Source organism: Syngnathus scovelli, chromosome 3 (genome assembly GCF_024217435.2).
Source record: "Syngnathus scovelli strain Florida chromosome 3, RoL_Ssco_1.2, whole genome shotgun sequence".
NCBI classification, from domain to species: domain Eukaryota; kingdom Metazoa; phylum Chordata; class Actinopteri; order Syngnathiformes; family Syngnathidae; genus Syngnathus; species Syngnathus scovelli.
Genome location: NC_090849.1, coordinates 12,065,358 through 12,093,124, shown reverse-complemented (window position 1 = coordinate 12,093,124; position 27,767 = coordinate 12,065,358). Strand labels below are relative to the sequence as shown.

The 27,767-nt window shown below is 42.3% G+C and overlaps 1 protein-coding gene across 5 annotated transcripts in view; it reads left to right on the top strand.

Moving 5' to 3' along the window:
• The window catches only part of tet3 (tet methylcytosine dioxygenase 3), a 39,557-nt gene extending 11,797 nt beyond the window's left edge, over nt 1-27,760 (top strand). For 3 of the 5 annotated variants that reach the window (XM_049762857.2, XM_049762860.2, XM_049762859.2), the window contains 9 exons: nt 11,599-14,449; nt 15,584-15,674; nt 18,999-19,092; nt 19,259-19,467; nt 20,579-20,729; nt 20,818-20,907; nt 21,336-21,473; nt 21,564-21,918; nt 22,027-27,760. In XM_049762857.2, coding sequence (XP_049618814.1) covers nt 11,599-14,449; nt 15,584-15,674; nt 18,999-19,092; nt 19,259-19,467; nt 20,579-20,729; nt 20,818-20,907; nt 21,336-21,473; nt 21,564-21,918; nt 22,027-23,789 — 5,742 coding nt within the window. In that variant the 3' untranslated portion in view covers nt 23,790-27,760. Of the gene's footprint in view, nt 1-5,012; nt 7,946-11,598; nt 14,450-15,583; nt 15,675-18,998; nt 19,093-19,258; nt 19,468-20,578; nt 20,730-20,817; nt 20,908-21,335; nt 21,474-21,563; nt 21,919-22,026 lie in introns of those variants that run through there. The other 2 variants (XM_049762861.2, XM_049762858.2) reach the window with 2 other exon arrangements.
• Nucleotides 27,761-27,767: the final 7 nt, after the last annotated feature.

The following is a 27,767-nucleotide window of genomic DNA, read 5'->3' as shown; positions in this document are numbered from 1 at the left end:
TGTGTGCCCTGCGATTGGCTGGCAACCAGTTCAGAGTGTCCCCTGCCTACTGCCCGATGACTGCTGGGATAGGCTCCAGTACACCCATGACCCCCGTGGGGACAAGTGGTACAGATAATGGATGGATATTTATTTTATTTATATATATATATATATATATATATATATATATATATATATATATATATATATATATATATATATATATATATATATATATAAGTTTATTTATTTATTTTCTTCACATTTTGCTCTATTGCTTTGCCATGCTTTGTTATAAATACTCAAAGCTAATGATTACCATGTGATAAGAGATTGGATAGCAATCAACTGAGGACAGAGTTTGACCGCAGAAAACAGTGAGTAACATTGTTCCTAGTTATTGACTGTTGTTTTTTAAGTCATGAGGAAACTGTTTTTAAAATATTACTAAATGAAGTTGGACGCATAGCATGTCAAAGGTGCTCTTAAGATGAACAAAAGAAAAATTCAGATAACTCAGATGTCTATACCTGACAAATCACCTGAGTGCCTAGCAGGGTTCTAATAGTTTTTTTTTTTTAATTAAAATTGTTTATTTCAGTTTTACTTATGTAAAATACGTTAGTTTCCGTAGTGTAATACCAAAATAAAAACATTTTAAGAATAAATCCTCAAAGTTCATGCATGAAATTAATTTACCAAAAAGGTTATTTTCACTATAGTTATTTTTGTGTGGAACGTAAGATGTACTTTCATTTATTTCGATGTGCTTTTTAGAGCACAAATTTTTGTTTTATTTTGTTCATGAAAATATTTTCTTCCAGTTTTAGTTATTTTGTCAGTTTTCATAAGCTTGGCCCGAAGACATTCATCATTTCCTCACTTGTCCTACTGGCCCCAGATGACACAACAATAAACCAAATGCAAGTTTAAATAGTATCACATTTTTAAATGTTGACCTTGTTTGAAGGATTTGGATTCTCAAAACAGTGATGATTAGGTTCTTAAAACCATCCTTTAGATGTCTGTAATTCCAGATGATGGAAATGAAAGTTTCACCCAAATTTATGTTACCTTAACAAATAAGTGGATGTTTAATAAATTTTCCAAGCTTTTAAATGTCATATAAATCATCAGTTAATTTGTGTTAAGCACCCTGAATTAGCTTGGTACGACGGTGCCTTAGTGATGCCGTGTTGGCATTGTGGATGCTGTCTGTGTTTGATGGAAGGGAAGGGAATTTGTCAGCTGCATGATGCCGCAGCTAATAAAAAATGTATGGGAAAAAAAAGCGGGCGGAGCTATCAGCTGTTGCTCTAACTCTTTAACTCTCACATGACTGCCGATAATGCTGCCGCTCCCACTGGGTGTGCGGTTCATGCATGAATGCAGCACTACTAGGTTTTAGGTCATATAGCTCCGCAGCTGTTCGAGTTTCCATCACACCCACACACACACGCACAAACCTATTAATACATGCACAAAATAATCGATAGGTGAACCAACAAAAGCAGGCTGAAAAAGAGGCATTCAAATAAGGGCCATTATAAGCACTTTAAATATGTTTCTTTACCCTTTTTCTTAAAAGGGACTAACTCAGTCATAGCTCCATCAATTCAGCTGAAAAGTTCGGATTGGGCCTGCTTGCCTCTACTTTTCTTGCCTTTTCATGCCGTGACCATAGATCGAGTTGCCATGGCAGAGCACTGGCCCTTTAAAACCGGCTCCGCCTGACCAGACATATGGGGAGCTAATCTTAGCTCAAGTCCTGAGAGGGACAAGGATGGCAAGCAGCCACTATGCAGTAGTGAATAGGTTTGTTCTTGTTCTTCATTTTTAAGACAGAGGTGTACCTAATTTAAGAATTTAAGAACATTCTCCTATTTTATACACATTGACTAGCAGGTATTACCCAATGCACCCTGCTGTTGTTCTGAAGTTGTCAAGACATTTGTGGTGTCAGTCGTTGTCTGTCTAACAAATGATGTGTATTGATGAAATTCCTATTATTACAAGAACACACACAAAGGGAGTTCCTTCCAAAAAATTGAGCACTCCATGCACTCCTTATGTTGCCTTCGAGCCCCCGCCTACCACCATTATTTCCATTTTTTTCTGCCTCCCTCGCAAACCACTCCTCCTTTTTCTTTGTGCGGATTTCAGGGCGAGGGTGGGGGGTGGGGGAGCGGGCTTCCCCAGCTGGGCTTCTCGTGCTGACTTGCACGTGCCGAATGTTGGGAGAAATGGCTGTTGGGTCAACCAACATGAAATGGATTGATGTACAACCAAACCTTAAAAGAAAATGAAACAGACAGATGAAAGGTGTAAGAAAAAAATGGAATACGTTGCATAAGTTATACACAAAAAATCATCTATTATATGATTTTATTATGTTTGTCTGTGGAGATGTGATGTTCTCTTCAGTTCTTATTATACAGTGCATACATTCAAAATGAGTTTTTATTTACTGAAGTATAGCAGCGTCCTTCAGATTTTGAAAATCAACAATTAACCAAAAGAGCATATGCACGAAATTTTATAAAACAATATTATAAAAGTTTTACATGATGCATAAATTATGAGCATGTTAACACAAAATTTCTCAAATAAATTGCTCAAAATGTGCACAAGCCAGGCTTTTTTCACCTTTACTGGTTCTCACTTAACAAAGCTGTGTAATCAGAAACTTAAAAAAAAAAAAAAATTAATCAGTTAATGTGATGGATTAAATTCACTCAGCACACTCAGAGCGCTCTGGGTTCTCCGTAAAACAAAAACATTCTGGCGTGAATAATTCATACTTTGTTCTAAAGGTCATTTTAGAGTCGCATTGTGAAGTTGTCCAATTGACTAGTCAACTAGTCTGTGCAAGCCCTAACATTGAAAATATACACATAGAGTACATCTGTCAAAGCACTCACAGAAACGTTGGCCAGACTCACACTGTATGACAGAGGCCGTAAACGATGTGACCCATCACAGATGTGGCAATGTTTCACTTGGTTAAAGATTTGTGTCCTATTCAAACTGCTAAAAATGATTAGTTTTGATCTGCATTACAAGTCTTATGATTTTTTTCCGCCGAACACCGCCAATCTTCACACGTACGCGTATGGTAACAAAACAGTGCCACAAAAAATAAAAAAAAGTTGTTTGCAACAACAAGTGAGTTACATTGCATTATACCTCACGGCAGCTCCCAGCAGCAGTTTTTTTTAACTTTGTGTTTATATGCTGCTTTTTTTTTACCATGACTTTGAACCGGACGAGGTATGTACATTTTCTTACAGTTGCTAGAACAGAACTGTAACCTTTGTAATCGTTTTACTCAAAAGTTTTGTTACTTTTTTTTGGCAGACTGATGATGAATGGATGGTCGGTCCGATTTTTAACCCAGCAGTTCCCAAGTGAATTATTAAAAGCTTAGAAACAAAGTGACATTCTTGCAAATGAGGAGTGTAAATATTTTATTTCCAGGAGTGCAAACTCAACTCACACTCAACGGTATGCGCTCTGTGCAGCCTTGCTGCCACTGGTCCCACCCTCCAATAAACCCACTGACCCTCAGTGAACAATCCAATACAGTATGCAGAGTAGCATGCGTATGTGCAGTCATGTGCATGTGAAACAAGAAAGGGTAAAGAAGGGGGTTGGAGGCGAGGCGAGGCTCCTTTACAGTCCCTGCATCGCTTGTGTGCATTGTAAATGTTTAGTTACATTCGCAGCAGCATGCCTGTGCCTGTAATGAGAAACAGGCATTGGAAGAGAAGGGAGAATGTAAAGAAAAGGAGCAAAAAGCAAAAGCACATGAGGGGGTGGGGAGAGAGTGAGATCAGATGACCTTGATGCCATTAGACTTCAGGGCAATGTAGCTTGGGGGAGGGGCAATTTTATGTCTGGTGGTCAATGGAATCGGCAGTGGAGAGAGAATGATCTGGTTGACGCTGTATGATTAGAGGAGGAGCTTGAACATGCTTGGCGTGACTGTGATGCTCATGTGAGGTTTTATTGGCTACTAGGAAAGGATACAAACAATTCACAAACTTGCAGGTCCAAACATAAGGGATGAAAGATGGTATAAAACTATAGAAATTTCAATGCTCAAATGAAACTAGGGAGCTAAAAATAGTCAGACCTCCCACCGCTGTTGCAAACAATAACTTCAACTCAGCTCTGGTGTTTTAGGGGATTTATGCCAGCAGTCATTTGGAAGAAAAGATGACTCAGGCTTAGTCATATGCAAGTCAAACCAACACACTGCTCAAAACCGACTCGTGTTGTCAGTCATGCCTCCTACCTTTCCTGTGTGCTGCTGAGAAAAGCAGAATGACAAAGAGAGACAAAGAAAAGGCTATCGAAGAAAAGCAGTGAAAGGAGAGCAGCTTGTACGAATGAGTGATGGTCGGACCAAATCATAGGCTGGGATTCATGTTAGAATTTCAATCGCTGCCAGGTTACAGCGACTTTACTGTAAGTCCCACTCCATTTTACTGTCTTGCCAGACATTATACTCCTGGCATGATGCTGTTTATTTATGTATGTATGTATGTATGTATGTATCTATCTATCTATCTATCTATCTATCTATCTATCTATCTATCTATCTATCTATCTATCTATCTATCTATCTATCTATCTATCTATCTATCTATCTATCTATCTATCTATCTATCTATCTATCTATCTATCTATTTATTTATGTTTGAATGGGTAGATGGATGGATGGATGGATGGATGGATGGATGGATGGATGGATGGATGGATGGATGGATGGATGGATGGATGGATGGATGGATGGATGGATGGATGGATGGATGGATGGATGGATGGATGGATCAATCAAATGGAAATATATGATGTACGATCGATCGATCAAATGGAAATATATGATGTGCGTACAATCAAGCCAGAAATTATTCATATCCCAGGGGTAGTTGTTTATGTAATAACTAAATCGTTTATAATAGTTCCTTAATGGGTTCATTTTTATCTTTTGGTTGAATTGTTTTATGTTCTATTATAATCTGTACATGGCACTTCGTATCAGCTGTGGTTGTATTTGAAGTGTTCGATAAATTAAGTTGTGTTTCTATTGTTTTTTTTACCTGTTACTTGTCAGTTTGTTTAGCTGATTGAGTTTGAGATGCATTGTGCTCATAATATGATGTCAGGTTCGGTCATTGTAAACCTTGTGGCTTTGTTTCTGTATAAGCCTTTCAGCCCACTGAACTCATTGAATTTATTTAGTTAACATGTTCAGTTGATTGTCCGCCAGCATTGAGCCTGTTCCAGAGAATTGAATGGGTACTATAACACATTACATATAACATTACATGAATTGACCGCTTGAAGAATTCTTATCGTTGTGTTGAATTATTTGGAATTGTGTCTTGAAAAACGTGGGACAAAAAGGAGTGAGCACAGGTGCAATTAGAAGTCTTTACGAGTTTGAAACTAAAGAACATTTAACACCGTCAAACCCAAAAATCGCAACTTTCAAACAGCTGACAATTTTGTATGTCTTTATTTACATCCAGAAAATTTCTTCGTCTTTCCATGACAAAATACTGGACAGTGACAACAGAATTGATTCTCTGTTAAGGATAGGTGTTGATTACTATTGGTCAGTCAAATATTTAATTGACAGACATTTTTAAAATCATATTTAATTAAATAATACTCAGTATACTCCCTCAGTTATAAATTCAATTTTCACTCTGTTAAATATTTTTGTGCCACACTACACCAAACAGTAGACCGCACACACGCAGATATGAGAGCGATGGCATGTCTTGCTCAACGCGAGCTCATGCTAGCATTCAATTAGGCTGTACTGTTGACCTTAAAAAGACAACTTTTGTGCGCCAGGATTATATGACTCAAGACCAGTGGGGAGCCTGAACCGCTGCATCAATTCAGACGAAGGCGTGAACCAGAACGTAGGGCTGACTGAAAGTGCAAGTTTTCGAATGCGGCGGGTGATGCCCTATGAGAGGTGGAAGCGAATGTGTTGGTGGGTGGCAGTCATGGAGGCTAATGACATGATGACGCCGATGATGCAACTACACTATGTCATCAACATGTGCTTCCAACCTCGCCTGCCCACTGCCTTTCCTCTCGCTCATTGGCCCTCCCTGCTCATGTGACTTATGCTCCGCTTCTGTCCTTCCCTTGGAAAGCTCAGGCTGCACCGTTTCGCTTTGGGGATGACGCTCATCTGTTCTATGTGTATATATAAAAATACGTCTGGCAGGAGAGAGGCAGACAATGTGCAATCGTCGGGACCGGAGAAAGCTGCACTAAGCTTGAACGAGAAAAGGCTCGGGGAACTAAGCGGCGAGCGTGGCAGACCGAGAAAGCCTGTAGAAAATGACAGTGCGGGGAAGCTATAAGAGACAGACAAAGACCAAAGTAGGAGAGGAAGTCACTTCTGTCAAAGAATGGCAAAGTCTGCAAATGGTGAATAATGTCAGAGAATTAGACTACGCAGCAGGAGGAGGAGGCAGCCATCTTTTTTCTTCTTCACCTGGCTGCGGATGTGTGCCGAAACCTGGCGATTATTGAGAAGAGGAGCGACTGCGAGGCCAGTCAGCCAGCAAGTAACGACAACGATGGTAGAACGATGATGAGGAGCCAACGACAGGCAGTGCGGTGCGATCTTGGCCCGGTGGACAAGATGGCGAGGCTCGTCCGTTTACAAATGCAATTGGTTTGTCACGAGAATAACAAAATGACTCATCCTCGGTCTTCCACCACCATTCACCACATAGCAAGAGGAACTTCTCCATAGAATTCCCACTTTCTTCTGACGCAGTATCTCTCTGCCCTTATCCCTCTCTTGATATCCTGCTCCTCATCCTCGCTGATCTCAAAGTGTCATCCAATATTCCCTGTCCTCCTTTCCGTCATGTAGTTTTATCCCACATTGGTGTCTTTCAGCCGATCTCCGTTGCAGAATGAAAAGATCATATCAAAACACCCTCTTTTCCAGTTTCTTCTTTCATTCTTCGCGGAAGGGTTAGCAAGTCAACAACCTCGCTCCCACTTGTGCGGCTTCACTCCAAGATCGACTGCAGGTTTCACGCGAGGAAGTCGCTGGGATGGAGGAACCGGTTTTTGTCGCTTCGTCCTTCTCCATGGGCTGCGCTGAAAGAGGATATAATCGGAAGGAAAACAACCACAATTGCATTTTTTGCTTTCTCCTGCAGCTTCCGCTGATGGATGAATGCGTGTGTCCAAGACGCAACGACCGAAATCATACGAAACCAGTCCTACGCTGGGTCGAAATGAACAAGCCAAAAAGCTTAGGTAAAATGTGAGAAGCGACAGTGCGTTGGGTGGAGCTGAAGGCAGTCGGTGCTGCTGTTTCCTTGTGACTATAGCCTTTAGCGCTTTCTGTTTCTGTTCACTGCACGCTCCTCCATTCCATCGTACGTGCCCACAGTGGCTCCGATAATGGCCCCTCGCTCTGCACACACTGGAGAGAGAGAGAGAGGGGGGGGGGGAACGAGATGATGTAAAGGCTGCATGAGCGGAAGGGGAGTAGAGTGAGGGAGAAAGAGAGGAGAGCTGGGGGGGAGGGTGTTGACTGAGAAGCCGACTGCATGTGCAGCCGAGGGAAAGAAAGAAAGAGGATATTGAAAAAGGGAAGGGAGGAGCAGACAGATAATGAGAAAAGAAAAGGAGAGAACGGAAAGTGGCAGCCATAAGGGGAAGCGAAGAGAATGACGAAGACGTGCGCCGTGTTAGGGGGAGGTGTGTTATTTATGTGTGGCTGGCCGTGTGCAAATGCACGCATGTGGATTTTGCTGCTCTTTCGGTCTGGCTGGATGGAATAAGGAGGAATTACAACACCTTTTGATTGCTAGTGTTCTGACACTTTAACGTCGCTCATGCCCCTCTCTGCTGGCTCATCTGCTTTCTGCAATCCGACCGGTATCTCTGTCTGGACGTCTTGCACCACGTAAGTTGTCCTTGAGCTCTTGTCATATTGTCACGATTTCTGCTTCCTGCTTCTTCTCAATAGCATGGCAGCCGAGGTGTGTGTGTGTGTGTAGGGGGGGGTGATGAGGGAGGATGGCAAGTGTTGTGAATCAGGGATTTAGGTTCAGCTGTCTCCTCAGTGGCTGAAGCCCCTTAGCAACACCATTCTTTATATGCTTTGTCTCCTCCCTCCTTCATTTTCATTGTCAGTGTCTATTGAGCTGACGAGTTGCGTTGGATTTAAAGGGCTCCTGAGGTATTTTCTCCCCCTCTCAATCCACTTTTGGATGTTTACCAAAAGGTGTATTTGTGTGACAGGGATGGTTTGGCCTTAGTGTAAATATGACATCAAATCTCTCGTTGTCTGTACAGTTAGAGGCTCCGATAGTGTCATTGAATTTTCTGCAGCGACTGTCACTCATGTTGAATAAAACCTGAACTGTCACAGTGTATTGAAACATAGTTGGTAGATGTTGCTGTAAAAAAAAATTAACCATATTTGGGTCCATCTTAACATGCGTTTCACCACGTTGCTTTTACATGTAGATGAAACTACTAGAAAAAGAGGAAAGGAGAGTGTGCGATAGTGGGATGTTGCAGTCAGTCTGTTTCAACACACTGCAGTTCTCATAACAGCCGCACACGGCCCCCACCCCCTTCCTCTTTCCCGTCTGATGCTGCTGATAGTGCAGACATGGGGCCTCTCACGTACTGCTTGCCGGCTGTTCGCTGCCGCCACCACAACCCCCCTTTTCTAACCCTAAACCAGCTCTTAGGCCGAGCATCACCACCCCCTGGGATCCAAAAGATCCAATTGTCTGGTAATTAAACACTTTGAAGGTTCATGGTGATATTAGAACGACGAGGGAAGCTGGACATTGGCTGACATATACCTAGATTGAACAAGAAGGAATTTGTTTGTCGTCAGGGTGCACATTTATTGGAATCACACGTCTATTGGAAATAATTAATTAATTTCATTCACAGAGGGAACATTGACTAATATACTGATTATAATTCTGACCAGCAAATGACATCATACCATCAAAATCTTAAAAGCTTTAACTCGAGTATTGCAAGGAAACTAAATAGGCTGTGTGAGAGAGACAGGCCTTTATCAACGTTTTTAAAATGTTTCAATAAAGTATCTCCCACTGCTCTTCATCATATGTGTATAAATATGCAATTGTGTGTAAAAATACATGTTATTTAACCATTTTTTAAAAGCTGTACTATGAACATATTTTTGTCCATAAATTAACTGTAAAAAAAACATAATAAAAACTTAATATTCAGATAATTACCATATTGAGAGACAGGGCTTAGTTATAGAGCCTGAAATACTTATCATGGTATAAAGTGAATTTCTAAAAGTGTAAAATAAATAATGGCCGTAGTTCTGAATGGGTTATTTACATGTCAATGGTGAATGTTTCCTGTTAAAATGGTCAGAAAGTATATTTTTCCCCTCTGCTTCTTTTTATACACACTTTGAATTTTCGTCATATAATATTTTTGTCATGAAATGGATTTAGCAAATAAAAACACAGTGATCGCAAATCTCAATTGAATAAAAAAAGATAAGGAATCATTTTGAGGCCTATTATTGTGTAAATCTCAAAACTTTTGTTTTCCAAAATAAAATGTTGTGGTCCAAAATAGTGCAAATAAATGCAAATAACGTTATTTTAATATTTAATCAACATTTGACCTTATTAGCTCATCATGGCTGATGACTGCTTACTTTCCGTTTTTGCTATGTAGCTGTTATTATCGTTGCATATTTTCAATTGTAATATTAATTTACTCCTCATAGATGGTTGTGTGCAGCCCGAATGCAGTTCGAGCCAGACTTCAGTGAAAAGTATACTGTACACTTCAGGACTTATTCTGCCCTCATTTCGCGACTCTGCATTTCACATTAGTTCAGCGATTGGCATTAGCCTCGCCATCCTCTCGTATTCTGTCTTCTTGCTCGGTGTGTTGTATGCTCAGCTACTTCTTGTCCACATTCGAGTCATCTGAGGTCACAATTTTTATTTGAAAAGATGTTCAATCCTTGTTGCAACCAGTGCATCAATTTGTAATGTATCCATGTTTGTATTGTATTGTATAATGTATATCCCTGGAATGCATAGAAAACTAAACTATAGAACCTTTGGGCAGAAAATGGCTCGAAAGTGTATTTTTGGTTTTCAACCTAAATAGTTTTGTCACTGAAAGAGCTCGGCAGAAATAGGATTCTGTGATAACACAAGTATGCGCCGATACCCTTCTGAACTGAGAGCAGGCGGTGCCATCAGAGCCAAAACAAAAAGCGGCCATGGAAGTGTGCACATCACTTGCAAGGAACCATAGATTTTACACTAAGGGATCTATTTTCATAGAAAGGCGTGTACCGGGGGCAAGTCTATGTTGTGGTGTTTGGGAATTTGACTGCCCGCGCTGCGCTTCGCTAGGCGTTCCTGCGCACCAAGGCCGTTTACTATTACATGTCCCCGTTACACCTGAGAATTTGGTGATAGAACAGTGAAAGGGGAAACCAGGTCTAAGTTATGGTGCAGGTGGTGTAACGCACACAGTTTTGGTGGATTTGATCCAGGTGCAGGCACACAGATTCATGGCTGATAGGTATGTGCATGGATATCATTGAATTTCATTCATAAATATGACATCAGCACGCATCAAAACTTGTGAAACATTGAATTCATTGAATGCATTAGTTCAATACAGTTAATTGACTTCAACCAAAGTCCTTTGATGCAATACCAGCCTGCCTTTGTTAGCCTGCCACTATATGGACTCTGTTAATGATTTCTGTTTGCTCTTGAATGATCTATGTTGGTCATGCCTTCTTTGACTCTAATCCTATTTCATGAGTAGACTGAGTTGACTTGTTCATGTGTAGTATTTTGCTGGTCAATTGGAGTTACAAATGTATGCATTGACACTCAATTTTAATAGTAAGTTAGCGAGTAATTAACAATTGATAATGGTCTGATTTGGGCATTTAATATCCAAGGCCAGGTCGATGTTAGTGTAATTTATGATGTGGCAAAAGTTTGGTTTCATTAGTTATTCTCTTTTTAGACAATGAAAGGTCACAGCAGTTTCACTAGCTATCAGCAATACTGATTCCAATTTTGTATTTAATGCATATTTCGTCACAATATATATCTAACAGCAGAGTTCACTTGTTATTTTTCCCACCAAACTGAGACATCTGAGGTTGAATGTTTGGGCAAATTTGTTTGTCACCTTAATTAAAAATTAGTTTGACTCTTGAAAACCTGTAGAGAAATGGACGATTCCTGTTCTGTATTCACTCCTCTGTGTGTGTACTATGTACTATGGGTTAATCTCTAACAGGCTGTTTTACATAGTTTAACAATTCTGCTATGGATTGTCATTGTAGCTGACCTGATGTGTCCTTTGTCTTTCTAAAGCAGTACTCCCATATCTTACGTTAATTATTTAATCTAACTTTTCAGCACTGGGTGGGGCTTGTGTGTATTTGTAAAAGGTAGTAAAGAAGCATGGAATGCATAAATGTGGCTTTTTCGTGTATATGTAGCCACAAGTCACTCTCTTAAAAACTAATCACTACTCTTTTTATTTCTGGTTTTCTTTCAGACTGTACACAAAGTCACTTCATTGGATGGCCCCAGAGGTGGAGACCAGATGGAAATTGGGTCACATGACCGCCTCCAGGAAGGCGTGCTGAGCCTGGAACTGTCCAATGGGGTGAATTGCTACCCTAACGACGAGGCATCTAAGAAAACTGAGCAGAAGAGGGAAGTAGATGTACCACAAAAGCAGTTCTGGGTACCGACACTTGGCAAAGTTGAACAGCAACCATCATTGAAACATAACAGCAGTTATGCAAACCCAAGTAAACCTGTCCACCATGTGGACATGGAAGATGCTCACAATCTGGTCACTTTTTCTGCCATTGCCGGTAACTTACCTCCTTCCTCCACCTCTTCCTGCATCCAAATGCAACCTGACATGATGCAGCTGTATGAGAAATTCACCCGGGAAATGGGTGCCGGCGGGGCTCGGGTTGGAAACTCTGCAGAGGCGATTAATATAGGCCACCTACCTGCAGAAGACATGAAAACGTTGCAGAAGGCACTGAACCATGCAAAACATGGTCACAAGCCTCCTAACTGCGACTGTGATGGGCCTGATTGTCCAGACTACCTTGAGTGGCTGGAGAAGAAGATTAAGTTGGCAACCAGTGAGAATCAAGACACCAGCAAGAGGACTGATTTGCCACATTTACATTCGAACATTCAGCAATCCCATCTGCAGAATCAGCCCTTTCTCCAGGCAAATGGTGGCCACCGCCACGTGACTCCTTCATACCCCCAGCAACAACAACAAACACAAGGTCCTCATGCTGGCCAAGCACCCTGCTCAAAACTTCCTCCAATTCCTTGCTCTCCCCAGGTGCTCTCTATAGCCAAGGAAAGGAATGTCAGTCTTCAAACAGCTATTGCCATAGAAGCCCTTACACAGTTATCTGGAACCGGGACTCATGGTGCTGGTGCTCCAGATCAAACCCTCTTTAATAACAACCTCTATCATCACCAACATACCCCAAACCTCACATCTCCACCTCCAAATTGCACTAACTTGATTCCATCCTCTGCAGTTACCTGTCCATCATCACGCTCTCAGTCCGTCCCTCCAGGATTACACACTGACCAGCAGGCAGCAGTGTCCTGTGAGCACCACAGGCCCCAATCCCAGGGTCAGCCCTCCCATGCTTCTACCTCTCCCTTTCCAGGCCAGGGAAATCCTCAGAGTTTTGGCCGGAGTCCCAAGCAGTGGGTACAGGGCACACACGGAGGTTCAGAAGAGCGCCTGTCCCGCTATGCTGGTGCAACTTATTCTAGATCAGACCCGATGTCAGAGCTCAAACAGCTTCTGGGTGACAGCAGTCGAAAGTTCGGAAATACATCTTTCAAGCTCTCATCCACACAGCATCTTACGGAGAATGGAATCATGCAGGCACAGGGCAAGCCATCTTTGCCCAGGATCAAGCGAGAGTCAGACTTTGGTGATCATTCTCCATCCATGGGACATTACAACATGGACAATGGTCAGTTGCAGGTTGGCCAATACCCTGGTGCTCCCATGTCTCCTGGTCAAGCAGCCATTAGACACTCAACTCAGGCAGCTCTGCAACAGCACCTTCACTACAAGAGGAACCTCTTCTCTAGTCATTCCCCTGGCTTTGGCGCATCGGGCCCTGCGCCTTTCCAAAGCGTAAAAAAATGGTGGCCGCAGATGGAAGCCAATGGTTTCAGTCATATGAGCATGAAACAGGAGCCCAAGCAACCCAAGAGGAAAAAAATCAGCCAAGGATCTCCTGTCATCAAAAGTACGAGTGGGACGCTCTCAGGCTCTCTTCTTCCTAAATCCAAACAGATTATAATCAAGAAGACCAAGCAAAAAGCCTCTGTGCCAACGTTCCTGCCTAAGAGTCAGATAACTGTGGATAAAACGGCAGTCCTTATGATGGGCCGAGCCAACACCCTGAATGACCTGCAACCACATTCACTGCCCCTTTTACCCTCTCATAGTAACTCCACTCAGGCGGCTGCTGCAGGCCTCCCTGCACCAGCCCAATCTCAGGTATCAAATGCTAACCTCTCAATGGCTCCCTCTTCCACAAATTCTGCATTGTCAGTGAGCAATTCCACCCAAATGGGCTCTTTGCCCCCACAAATGGCCCATGGAGCCCATGCCAAGTCAAAGGAAGTGGATAGTTTAGTCCATACCAATGCTAACATTGCCTCAGCTCTGACCTCCACATCCATACCAAACACAACACAATTACCGGGTCTCATAAACGTAGACCCTAAGTATGAAGAACTGATACTGCAGTTTGAAGCAGAATTTGGAGATTCAGCTGCAGACACACCTTCTGGCAAAGCCAAGTCTGAAGCAGTTACAGCTTCGCAGATCATGAATCAGTCCCAGACCAGTACGCAGGATCTCACATCATCTATCACCCATAATCAGCCATCCTTCAATAGCGCGGCACCTCGTGTGAACAATAAAGAGATGGATGGCAACAAAGATGAGTTTGGAACCCCAGCTGAACTTACCCCAAATGAAGCATCTATAGTGACTCCAGTGAAGGAGCAGCAGGAGCCCCTATCCAGCATCCCTCAAAATTCGCACACCCCACTTGATAAGCATCCTCAACATGGTCAGACACAGGAAACGTTCAACGTACCATGTTCCCCCATGCCTAAACGAATGAAAATCGAAGCCACGGGTGATGTGGCTGTTCTCTCCACCACTTGCTACTCTGAGGAGGACACGCCGACTAAGGATGGTCTGTCCTTCTCTCCATCTTTGAAAGGGTTCTTAGAGTCCCCCCTAAAATATTTAGACACACCCACCCGGAGCTTATTGGATACACCTTCTAAAGATCTGCAGGCGGATTTACCCCCTTGCACCTGTGTGGGTGAGTCAATGTGTGTCAATATTTGTATACATTTTGCGGGATATACAGTCAATTATGCACACTAGTGCAAAAAATAAGGTCATGCTACTGAGAATTTTACAATGAATCTCAGCTTAATCCCTCACATTAGCATACAGGAGGTCGATTGTCCTGTTGTTTCTTGTAGGACAGTCAACAGCCTGATGAAAAACAGGCAAAGTAGCATCCAAGTTTGCATGGTTAAAGTCCCCAGGGATGATCATAAATGGATCAGGGTGCTGTGTCTGAGGCCTGGCTGTGGCATTGTGTATAGTCTCACAGGCAATCGGAGGATTGTAAACACAGGCGGTGATCACGTGACTGAAATTCCTCTGCGGATAATACAGCCGCAAGCTAACAGCTAACAGCTCGAGGTCCCGACAGCACAACAATCATTACTGAGATATGTCCAGGGTTACACCAGTGCTGGTTCATAAACATGATCAGGCCTCCACTTTTCCGCTTCCCACTAGCTTTTGATTCTCTATCGGCTCTCACCATAGTGAATCCCAGCAGGTCCACGTTAGCATCCGGTACGAGGTGGTTCAGCCATGCCTCCGTAAAGGATGCTTTCCCTATAAATCCGCTGGTTGTTCAGTGCAGTCAGCTCGTCAATCTAGACAGCGACTTCACGTTCCCCACGACTATGGAATCAATGGTTTATAGCACCTCCGATTCGCCACTAGCCTAGCTTTAACCTTAGCACCAGCCTTGTAGCCCCTGTACTTCCTCAACTCCCCTGGCATGGTGTGTCGTACGCCGGATTTTCCCATCGTTCTCGACGCCGTCAGTAACTCTCTCGTATAGATAGGTGAGGAGTGGTGCATGTTTGACGAGATAAATGTTTCCAGTAAGTTAGAGAAAGCGGAATAAATTAAAAGGTAAAAGAGCTTGGAGGTTATCAAGAGCAAAAACAAAGAAACCAGAGAGCTTATATATAAATATGTATTTTATAGATAATGCTTTGCAATTTTACCGTGTTGCTGACGGTATTATATGTGGTACAGAATGAAATGTTGATTGTACTTGTGCAGTTGAAAGATATTTGAAGTATTATACGGTTGGCCTTACTGGTGTAGTTATGATTTCTGATTTATGAGTTTCTTTGTTTCCTAGAACAAACTCTGGTGAAAGATGAAGGGCCCGACTACAATCACTTGGGATCTGGACCCACTGTGGCTTCCATACGAGACCTGATGGAGACACGGTTCGTCTTCTCTTTATCTTCCTCCCACATGCTCTTAGTCTCCTCTCCCTCACGCACTCCTCCTCCTCTTGCGCCTCGTCACATTTTTGTCCTTAGGGAAACCATGACCCAGAATTCAATAGGGGGAACAGGAAATATCATCATCGTCACCATCTTCAACATCATCATAACACAGGCTAAGAGAAGTGGCAGCAAATACTAGCTAAGAATGGCAGAAATAATGGAGAAAGAAGGAGAGATATCAAAGGCCAGAGAGAGGGAAAGCAAATGAAGAACATGAGGGAAGTAATTGAAAATGTTTGTCGACTTAGAACAGGGGCAGATACTTATTCTTTTACTCTGGCGCTGAATATTTAGCATACAACTGCTTCATGAAAATAAACGACCACATTGTGTTTCTGTTTGGCAGCATCCTAATACTTTGTTTTTTAAGTTACATTTGGTTGTCTTTTGAATAACAGACGTTTGATGCGCTGACCTTTATGGAAAGGCTCTTTGAGAATAATGCTTGCCTGGAGAGGTCTGATGTGGGGGATGTTTACCCCCAAAGATCTTATTGTGGTTTGAGAAATGACGTCACTCCGTCAGACCCCATAGTTCTTGGATGACCTTTGACCAAATCCTGACCCACGCAGGACCCCTGTGGTGATAGAGGTTGCAGCCCATTTAAAAAAACTCTGCCACCTTAGGGTGATTCCAATTCAGTGGAACTCCAATGTGCTCGCTGTCACACCAAATCTAGTCAGGTTGAAGTTTTCACAATGGAAAAGTATCAAGTTGTCAGAAGCTTTGATGTAAACTATAATCTGAAAAGTTTTAATGACCTGTGCAACCCCTTATCCCAGACTCTGTAGCTGCAAATTTGCCTTCAGTAATACGAAAGCAATTTCATTTAAGTAACTTTAACATTCTATTTTTAGCAGAAAAGACTCATGGATTATGTTCAATTTGATCACCCGCTATGACATAAGGCATTGAGCACAATTAATAATAGCCAATTGTGTACGTTCTATACAAATATTGTTTTGTTCAGTTTTATTTTCTCTTTATTTATGTGAGTGTAGTAGGTCATTGATCAGTGTCTTTGTTGGGTCAGAATTTTTTTAACAGACACTTATTGTGACGCCCCATGCGCCTTTGAGTGAAATATCAGTGGGTCTCGGGAGCATTGCTAGGCATAAAGCTCTACTGTGGCACAGGCCCCCACTACAGTGTTCCGCGACGGTACCAGCCTTTCAACCACTTTGTACTGGCCCATAGAGATATATCAAAAAATACGTTCTGTAGCGCAGCGTATGTGCCCCAATCATATGTTATCACCATGGCAGGAATGCAACGGATGGTTGCCAGTTGGACAATGAATCGCTCCGTTGCAGAAAAAAGGTTTAGAACCACTACCCTTCCAATAACACACACACACACTGCGACACTATTACGAAATCTATGACTTGAAATATTAATTCATGGACAAATACATGTTATTTGATATTTCAACTATGAACACAATAACAAACAACAGCTGCATGACAAAGGCTGACAGGTTTGACAAATGATACACCAATTTGCTGATACACCTAAACCTGGATTTTACACGCTTCGATTCGACGCGACTTTCTGCCTAACACGGTTTGGTCATGGACCCCAATTTTTTTTTTTTTTATCGTAAATACATTTTTAAGGAGTATTTCAAATAAAGTCAAGTTTATTTATACGTATAGCCCTTAATCACAGACAAGTCTCAAAATGGATGATAAAAGGACCATCCGAATCTTAATGACTTACTCCTTAACGCTTGTGATTTCCATAACCAATTTAAAGGCATTGGATTATAAGAAGTCTGGCTGTTTGATCTTTATGCCTGCTTTATTGCAGATAGCTAGGATTGTTTTTGAAATGGGGAAGTTCATCCTATTCCACACAATGACTCACAAGTCAAAGAACGTGGCCGGACACAGTAGAAGAATAAGTATTAATTCTCTCTTCCATCCAATTCACATAGCATCAAAATGACGAACGCAGTCCGCCTGACATTGTCATCAGCGTATTCCTTCACATTTAATAAAATGTCAGCAGACTTCGATATGTGTTGAGAATTCACAATGACAGTCGACTAATCTTGGCAACCCTACCACGTGAATCGAGAATGACTATGATTAAAAATGACAACAAAGAGTATATATCAAGCCACCATCTCACCTAGCTTGTAATCATTCAGTTTGTGATTGGTTCATTTTGGTTGTTGTCAAACTGGAGTCTGCGGAAGTCGGTTAAAAGTCTTGACATTGCTGCCAAACCGGTTGCTGTCTCCAGCAAGCCTCTTTCATATCCATTACTCATCATTATCTATCGTGTCTGAATGTGGGTGGAAAGATTATCTCGAAACTTTCCAAACAAAATGAGATTTTGCTACTTTAAAATACTACTATTTCATTAGATGTTCAATAAAAGGCCAGATCCTGTAAAAAAGGCGCTTGGCTACGATTGACCCAATCTAAAAAGTTAGAGCAACACCCGAATGATAGATTTCAATGAGAAGAGTTTTGTAAACATCCTAGCATGATTTCCTGAATCACCAGGTCAAGTGTCATTTCACTTTTTAAAACTTTTTAAAAATATTTTTCATAGATGAATGCTTGTGACAGTGAAAGAGTTTAATTTTTGTGAATGTTGTTACTTACTCTTGATGTTTAGATTGCTCTGACATTGTTCCATTGTGTTCTACTTGGTAAGAAGTACATGACCAGATTTTATGAGTGTGCATTCACTAAACCCTCTTTTTGTGCTCTCGCTGTTGGCTTTACCCATAATTCATTTTGTTTAGATCACAGTGTTGTGAACCCAATAAATTGTTAATAACTGCTGCATGTTTGCTGGGAAAGGAAAAGGTAATTCTGAATTTATACGGTTTTAAAATGCATGTATCCGTTTATTTCAACTATAAACTGTTATTTTATATTGAACTAAGTTGTTGACTGATGTCAGAAAAGCTATTTCAAAACCCATTTACACGTCCTCTGGAGAGCTTGCTGTTGTATTGGTCATTTGAGCAGACGAGTTGCCCTGCCACAACACTCACATTTTCTCATGTAAATGCGTCAGGATGCCTTTGTAGATGTGCTGGTTGATTTTCTGCCCCGTGCTGAAGGGGAAAAGTTGTAGTTTGGGTTCGGGTTGGAATGACTATTACTCCCACTTTGTATACTACACAGTTCAATATCAGTTTAACCGTCCAAGCCATCTGCGAGTTAGAGAAGACAGTCTTTCAAAAATAGTGTTTTGAAGTAGATTCATAATAGAAATGTGTGTTACTCTTGTCTTTCACAGGTATGGTGAAAAAGGAGAGGCCGTCCGGATAGAGAAAGTGGTGTACACCGGTAGAGAGGGGAAAAGCTCAAGAGGTTGCCCAATTGCCAAATGGGTAAGTTGCTTCACAACCTGTTTGACGCATTGTGATGAGGTGTTTCCAAACTCCTTTCCCTCATGATATTGTTTTGAATTGAAAAATGGAGCAGCCTGGGTTGTATTGACAGTATGTACAGAGTTAATTTGAGTTTTTATAAATGATCAACTCTGAATGTCATCAGGTGATTCGTCGTGGGAGTGAGAAAGAAAAGCTGCTGTGTCTGGTGCGCCATCGTGCGGGCCACTATTGTGCAAATGCAGTCATCATCATCCTCATCATGGCCTGGGAAGGTGTCCCACGGTCTATGGCTGACACATTGTACCGCGAGATCAGCGACACGCTCACCAAATTTGGAAACCCCACCAGTAGACGCTGCGGCCTCAATGATGAGTAAGTAGATGGGGCGGATCGATTTGACAAAGGTACGATTGGTTTGCAGTGCAGAAAGCCATGTTGATTTATGCGCCATCGTCCGAAATTTTGAAGTGTAACTTGAAGACAATTTGTACATGCAACATGCAGCACTGTTCAAGAGGCTTTGGCTTGCACTAACTGTCTTGTTTTAGTGGCCTTTTATAGCCATTTTGACACATAACAAAACTATAAATAGCTGAGGTGGGGCTTAATTTATTGCTGTCTGTTTTAAATTGTCCGTTTGATTGTAATCTCCGACTGCAAAACAATCAAAGATAGGCAAGCTACATATGTCAGCTTTGCAACATTAGATTTTATGTCCGTTATGTTTGATGAATTGGGAAAACAAACAAAAAAACAACAACAATGCAGATTATGGGTCCACTTTACATACACAGTAACCGGTTCAGTTTTTCTTTTTAAATGTAAATGCATTCGAACCAAATCTACAAAAAAGCCATTTTTTCCAAGACAACTAAAAAAATTCAGTCAGGCACAACATCCTGCTTCAATTTTACACTATCATTAGAAGCATTTTCACCTCATCCATAACAGTCTGGTATGAAAATTTGGACTCCCATTCACGCAAAAAACTACAACGTATAAAAGACAAATCATCTAAAATCACAGGTCCCACCCTCCCTTCCAATTGACACACTGTACAAATTCCACCAACTTGTGTGTTCATTAATAAATTAATCTGAATCTGAACTTTAAAATTCTCAGTTGTTGGATGTGTCAAGAGATATTTTTTGGGGGAAAAAAACCAATTATCATTCCAATATACAATAGGTTATGACTGAGCAAGATTGTCCCATATGACTGAACTCAAGTGATGACCTTAAAAGGTAGTCTGGACTCAAAAATATCATTGTAGCATTCCTCAGTTCACAAAAAGTCCCATTTTGAAGGAATTATTTGTCAAAGATTTTACAAAAAGTAAGTGTACTAAAAACAAAACACAATAATACTAGTGATACGGGAATACCGCTTCATGTTCATTCTCTGTTAACTATCTTCATCTTAGTATATAGAAATATGTTGACATGACGTGACATGAAGATGCGTTGACTGTCTCCCCCTGCAGTCGTACCTGTGCATGCCAAGGCAAGGATCCTGACACCTGTGGTGCTTCCTTTTCCTTCGGCTGCTCTTGGAGCATGTACTTCAATGGCTGTAAATACGCCCGAAGCAAAGTACCGCGCAAGTTCCGGCTACAAGGAGACCACCCTGAAGAGGTACATGAACATCTTATGTCTGACTTGAAAGAGTTGTCAGTGTGTAATGCACACCTGCTGTTTCCGTGTCTTCGTGTTTTCTTATCAGGAGAACAAACTCAGGGATCAATTCCAGAATCTGGCCACTGAGGTGGCTCCATTGTACAAGAGGCTGGCTCCTCAAGCCTACAGCAACCAGGTTGGTTGACATATCAATATGCGTCGGAATACTAAAATGACAAACAGGAATAGTATGTGACGACCGTACCTGTTGCATTCCTTAGATGTTAACTGTTAAGACAATTTGGAAAGAAATCTTGTACACGTCTGCTCTAGTCAAAAAGAAGCCATAAAAATGGAACTGACTGATTCACAAAGCCTTTTAGGACCGGTTACTGTCAACAATAACATGAGTTTAAAATGTATTCATCTTTTGCAAAGCTACTAGTGTTCACTTTTTGACACTTAAAAGGCAAAATGCAATGCATTTCTACTCCCACCTCCACCTGAATGAGTTCACAAGCCCGCTGACAATAAATATGTTGAAATGCTTCATCAGACTCTCTTCATCTTGATGGATTTCTAACAACAAATAAAACAATATGTAATCTCTGCTCTATCTGCCAGTGTCAATCAGAGTCGAAGGCTTCAGACTGCAGGCTTGGCTTGAAGGCAGGCAGGCCATTTGCTGGAGTCACTGCTTGCCTGGACTTCTGTGCCCATGCCCATAAGGACCAGCACAACCTATACAATGGTTGCACAGTGGTATGGTTTTTAATATTGTGGGACGGGTTCGTGAACCAACATTACAGGTGCTATCTAGCATGGCAACTTTCTTTCTTAACTGGCTTCTAGGTGTGCACTTTGACCAAGGAGGACAACCGCATGGTGGGGGAGATCCCTCCAGATGAACAGCTCCATGTCTTGCCTCTCTACAAAATCTCCACCACTGATGAATTTGGCAGCGAGGAGGGCCAGGAACTGAAGATGAAGACGGGAGCCATTCAGGTGCTTCAGGCTTTCCGCCGAGAAGTACGCAAGTTGCCTGAACCAGCCAAGTCGGCACGTCAGCGCCGCCTAGATGCCAAGAAAGCTGCATCAGAAAAGAAGAAGAGTAAACTGCAGGACAAGGCAGCAGAAACCCCAGAGAAGACAGTGGCTAAAAGCGAAGTATTGTTCAGTGAGTCTCCTCAACACCCAGGAAATAAAGGTTAGTCTTGTCCACTTCACTTGAATGAATCAAATTGCAGTTGTTTCGGGTTCATTTTTTGCAACAGGTTCAAATATGCTTCTCTCTCTTTTTTTTGTTCACTTCCAGCAATTATAAAACAGGAGGTTTTGCCCAACATTAAAAAGGAGCCTTTAAATGGATCAATGGATGGACACGCTTTGCAAGCAGCAGATGCAATCAAGACCATGTGCCCACATCCTGCCTACTATGCAAGGGGAGGCCTCCCCACAACTGGCCAGCCCTCAGCAGGAGACCCAGTGAATGGCTATAACCACAATCTGCCAGCATCACACTACGGCTTCTATAACTACCCCTCCAATGCACTTTTTGGACCCAAGATGAGAACCTATGAGGGTCGAAATGGTTCTTTGTCCAACGCAGGGAGGATGACTTTCCAGGTAGACAAAAAGCCTGATAGTCGCAGCCTTCAAGCGAGACTGGCCCATTCTTATCCTGGCCATTTAGAGCAACCCGACCAAGTTAATAGCCAGTCTTCAGTCTCCAACCAGTCACGTCCTTCTTCTGTCTCCTCCGAGGCCTCCAACAGAGGCACTCCAGTCATCAAGCAGGAGCCAATGGATATGCCAGTCTGTGAGGACACAGCTTCACCCTGTGAGACCCCCCAACCTTCGACTACCTGGCCAGGCAACAGGTTTGAAGGGAACGGTGCTCCCATGAACTGGGATCATCACAATGCAAAACAACGGCCAGAAAATTCCTTTGCTCATGAAGAAAAGCCGATGATCCACCAGCAGCAAGCATCTCCTTACCCCCAACCGTGGACAGCCTTTCCTGGTTCCAATTCCCGCACTGCTGCTTCACCAGTTTCTCATGTACCTCCCTCCTCCTCTCCTCATTTAGGGGTCCTGGGTAACATACACCAAGGATCTCCGCGTCCAACCACCCCACGCCCGAGCACCCCTCACCCAGGGACACCACAGCCAGGTCTCCCTCACCCGTTCTTACTTCCACATATTGGCAATTCTCAATCCCCCTCGCACACACCGCAGCCTGCCACTCCCAGGCAGTGGGCCAGCCCTGCCCCAAGTCCCGAGCCAACCTCTTGGGCTATGGGACATGGAACATACAGCCCTGGTTTGAAGCACAGCAATCCTGCCGGCGCCTACCCAGACAAGATGTGGTCCAAAACCGGTGAAAGTCGCTGTTCCACCCCCCTCGGGGTTCAAGAGAAAGCCTGGAAATCTTGTGGAGGCTCCGTGGCAGGCAGTACACCATCTCCCACCCCTGAGGGGCGCCTCTTCCCCGATGCATTGCAACAGTCCGATCAGGCTTGCTGGGACCACAGTCGAGCCGAGAGTGATGGCCAGAGCTCCAAGGGCCGCAAGAAAGAAGACAACGAGGTGTGGTCTGACAGTGAGCACAATTTCCTCGATCCCAACATCGGAGGCGTCGCCGTGGCACCGGCCCACGGGTCCATACTGATTGAATGCGCTCGTCGGGAACTACATGCTACCACTCCTCTCAAAAAGCCAGATCGCTCCCACCCCTCTCGCATCTCTCTGGTCTTCTATCAGCACAAAAACCTCCAGCAGCCCATGCACGGCCTGGCACTGTGGGAGGCCAAAATGAAGATGCTGGCAGAGGAGGCGCGCCAGAGGCAGCAGGAAGCAGCTCGACTGGGCCTCTCCCAGGAGGAAATTAAGGCGCTCAGCAAGAAACGCAAATGGGGGTCCAAGGCGGCAGGGGCCATGTTAGGTGCTGGACAATCGAAAGACAAAAGGGAGGGGCCAGTAACACGGCTAGCTCCCACTCTCCACACCACCTCATTGGTTGACGTGTCTCCCTATGCCGTCACGCAGCCCACTGGGCCATACAGCCACTTTGTGTGACGTCAGCCACCAACGGAACGGAACGATAGCAGTGGTGGTGCCAGGTAGCGGGATGAGCAAGATGAATGTCTCTCGCATGTCACGCAGTCTGCCATCTCTCCATCTTCCCCCTCTGCAGTCCACACTCACAAGTGGGGACACGTTTATTGTTGTTTTTTACCTCATGTCAGGCAGCGTGTGGCCTTTGAACACACGCTACCTGTGGTGCTCTTCCTCTCCCTTCCCTGGAGAGGAACTCCATTGTTTTTTCTTGTTTATAGAATTTTAATGATTCTAGATATTGCTATTATTATCTATATTATTATGGTTGCAATTGTTACTGTTAATGTTGTTATTACAGGTATTATGATGAAGAATTGTTCTTTTTTCATCATGGTTGTTTTCAATAATGTTATTATTAATGACGTGATTGTTTTTTGTTCAGTCTATTTTGATGCCAGTCTGAATGTCAGACTTTTTTTTTTTGGTCTATGTTTGGAAAACCTTTTCTCTCTTTGTCAATCTTCCAGCTGTGTTGAAAGGAGGAGTCGTTATCGGCCTGACAAGAGATTATCGCTCGCTGGTACGAGTTATGGGGAGGTTTGCTCAAATTTTCATGAAAAATTTGGTTTCACATCAACCACGTTAAAATTGTGACAAAAAAGTGTTTAAGACTGGCACTGACACTTCACAGGAATGCCCTTTATGTTTTTATTTACACTGTTGACAGAATTCTGCCAGCATGAAAAAAACAAACATTTTCTTAATTTTCATTTAAACTGAGGGGGGTGGAAGTGGTTGGAATTAGAAAAAGTTATTTTTGGTTTTTTTTTTGTCCTGGTACTCCTCCTCCATCCCAGAAAGCATCCCTCTCACGTTGGGTTGTTTGAACACATTGGAAACGAAAGTAGGTGCATCTTAATTCTTAGGACGAGCTTGTCTTGTCATTCCTTAACGTGCTCCTCCTCCTCCTATTCTACACCCCAGCAGCTTTAGACCGGTGCTCAACTTCCAGCTCTGATGGACTTTCATTCCACTCCTCTTTGTGGTACTCGATGCTGTACTTCGGTGCTCTAACAGAAATTGAGGTCATGTAGTATGTGAGGGAAAATATTCTCATCTACTACACAACAACGAGTGTGCTTTTTTGTGCTTACCTTATTTGCTCAGTCCACCTGATCCCAGGTCTGTAATTATTACATGGTCAACTTCCCCAGCAAAGAGTGAACACTTTGAGGTGTAAACTCTAGAGGGCAGACTTGACTGCTTTTTCAAAGCCACATGTTCAGAGACTTGCTAGCACTTGGACTGAGTTCCATTCAGAAGCCCGTATAGCCTTCCCTTGCTGCATGAACCTTCCACGGCCAGGCCGGTGGAGGGCTCGCTGACCTCTGACAGGTTCACAAAAGGCCGTGATGATCATTGTCCTATTAAAGCTCAAATGTGAAACGATTCTGGAGAAAACTTGGGTTCCAACATAAGGAGTGATAAGAGTACTTTTGGGTGCTCCATACATACACTTTGGTGCTCACCTACAACACTTGATTTACTGTGAAGGCCCGACCTCTTGTCTGCATGGTGCTGTCATCTTCTAGCAGAATACGACGGGTCTTTCTGCAGGCTCCTCGTTCTCATTAGTTGTTGGTTTCCGGCGGCGGGGCGTCTGGGAGTTGGTACCTCATGCATCGAGTGTATCAACTCTCACTTTGCATGTGTGTTTGTGTAAAAGAGCCAAAGAGTGAGACACGTGGATGGCGTCTCTTAAATTGCGTTGTTCATCCCCATTAACCATGCTTTCAAATGTGGACATGAGGTTTTGTCACAAAAAAGTCAAATGACTTCATGCAGGCTGGCTCCCGGTCGCTGTGCCGTCTTTGGGGTCACGACACTTTCCATCTGCGAAAAGACCTTTCTGGTCTCCTGCTCTCTACCTCGTGCTGTAGAGACACTGGTCACAATCACAACTTGCTACTGAGGGCAGAGAATCATGCATGTACCCTTTGTGTGTTCAAGATCCCCACAATCACTTTACCCTTTTTTTTTTGTTTACTTTTATTTATTAATGGTGATAATAATGATTGTCTTTTTTTCAAGTTTATATAGCTAATACAAATTGTACATAGAGAAAAACAGATTTATAAAAGCACTTTTAAACTTGATTTTAATGACAAAAGAAAGACGATTATTGACAACTTGAAGGGTAGGTTTTGTTTTGTTTTTTATTTTCTGAAGAGAAATACAAATGTAAATAGTAAAATATTTAGGTAAAACTATTTAACGGGTGAGGATAGTGTGTGGATCCTGAAAGTGTAGGGGGGTATTTTGACAACAGTACACTTGTTCCCTGTGTTTTGTGTGTACATGTATGCCTAGTAACTCTTTGTTCTACTCTCACAAGTACTGTAACTGTATCCTAAGTCAGCCTGTAACCGGTTAAAGAATTGTTACTTGCGCAGTTAAAATGTCCAATTTAGATTGCAAAACTGGAGAGTCGTACGCTTTTAAATGTAAACCCCAAACCTGCACAAGTGTCTCAAGTCACTTTGCTTGCCATGAAAATTCAAAAATGTTTTCCCCCAATAGTAACAAAACTCCCCTACTGTTAAAGCTGACTTGTATGCAAGCATTCTGTTATTATTATTGTCACTAAAGAATCCAAACTAAAGTTTAAACTAGAAAATGGGACCACGCCTTGATTAACGAGTTTTGGAGTTCCTGATAGGTCAGGTGTGTTTCCCGAAATGTCACTGGGGCTGGGTTTGTTTGTTGTTTTACTACCAGGTTTTGTCTTAACATTCAAGCGCGATTATAAATGACTGGTGGAGGGATTGCAAGTGTTTTCAAACTATAAGCAAATAACCATATCCAAAAGAGGGGCTTTAGGAAACACGCTGGTGTCTGCAGATGCAATTTGAACCTTAGGTTGTGGGGTGTGTTCACTGCTTTTTTAATCCAATCTGTTATTACTTAATATACAGTAGTTCTCAAATATGCTGTCTGCCTTTGTGATAAACTTTGTTTTCTTTTAATAATTCCTTGTTCAGTATACATCTTGTCAGTGATTTAGTTTACTTTTTTTTTCAACCACTATTAATAGCCCTCATCACATACTTGCATACAATGAACATTTTGAAATACATTAGAATTTTGGTTAGGCTCTGAGAGTCGGTGCTACAACACACAATTGATAATTCACTGTGCAAGCTATTACTTAGTTCACCCAAACTACTCTCACCCCCTGAAAATGTCAAGAATAATGGTTGAAGGGTTTTCGGAATCTCAAACTTGAATGGTGCTGAGGATTTGAAATGCTGCACAACCTTTTGTACCCTCAATTCTGATTTGGACAAGTGATACAGGAAATGATAGGCAGTGTTTTATAGTAGCGGGGCACTCTACTTGTATTATTCATTTCATACAGTACTGTACTTGAACTCCTTTATTCTTAGACAATAATTCAGCTTGTATTATGTGGAAAATCTTGTTTGGATTTTATGTTTGGTACATCACATGAAAATGACCCCTTTTAGGATGTTATTGTGAATGTTCCTGTGAAGAGTGCTGAGATGTTTGAACAAGAGGAATAGAAACTGTACTGCCTCCTCTATCTACTTAATTAAACTTGTTTGTGTATTTTGTCTTTTGTGGACACACGCACATAGTTAGACGTTTGCATCACACTGTGCATGGCCTACTTTTACAAGTCCATTAAACACCTAAGTTCATGAAACTCAAAAATTGTGAAAAGCATCAGAGAACAGTAATACAAATTTAAAAAAAGAAATCTACGCGCATAACTGGCAGCTACATTCCTTTTTCAAGTTTTTTGATTGTTCTTGTTTTATTTTCCATCTTAAGGATGCAGTATGTAAAAAGTGGTTTTGTTCTCTCTTTGTAGCTGTGTATGGTGTATTATGTGAATAAATAGTGTATTTGGTAAAGTACCACAATATTGTTTTATGTTGCGCTATAAATAAAAAAAATCGAAGTGAGACCTTT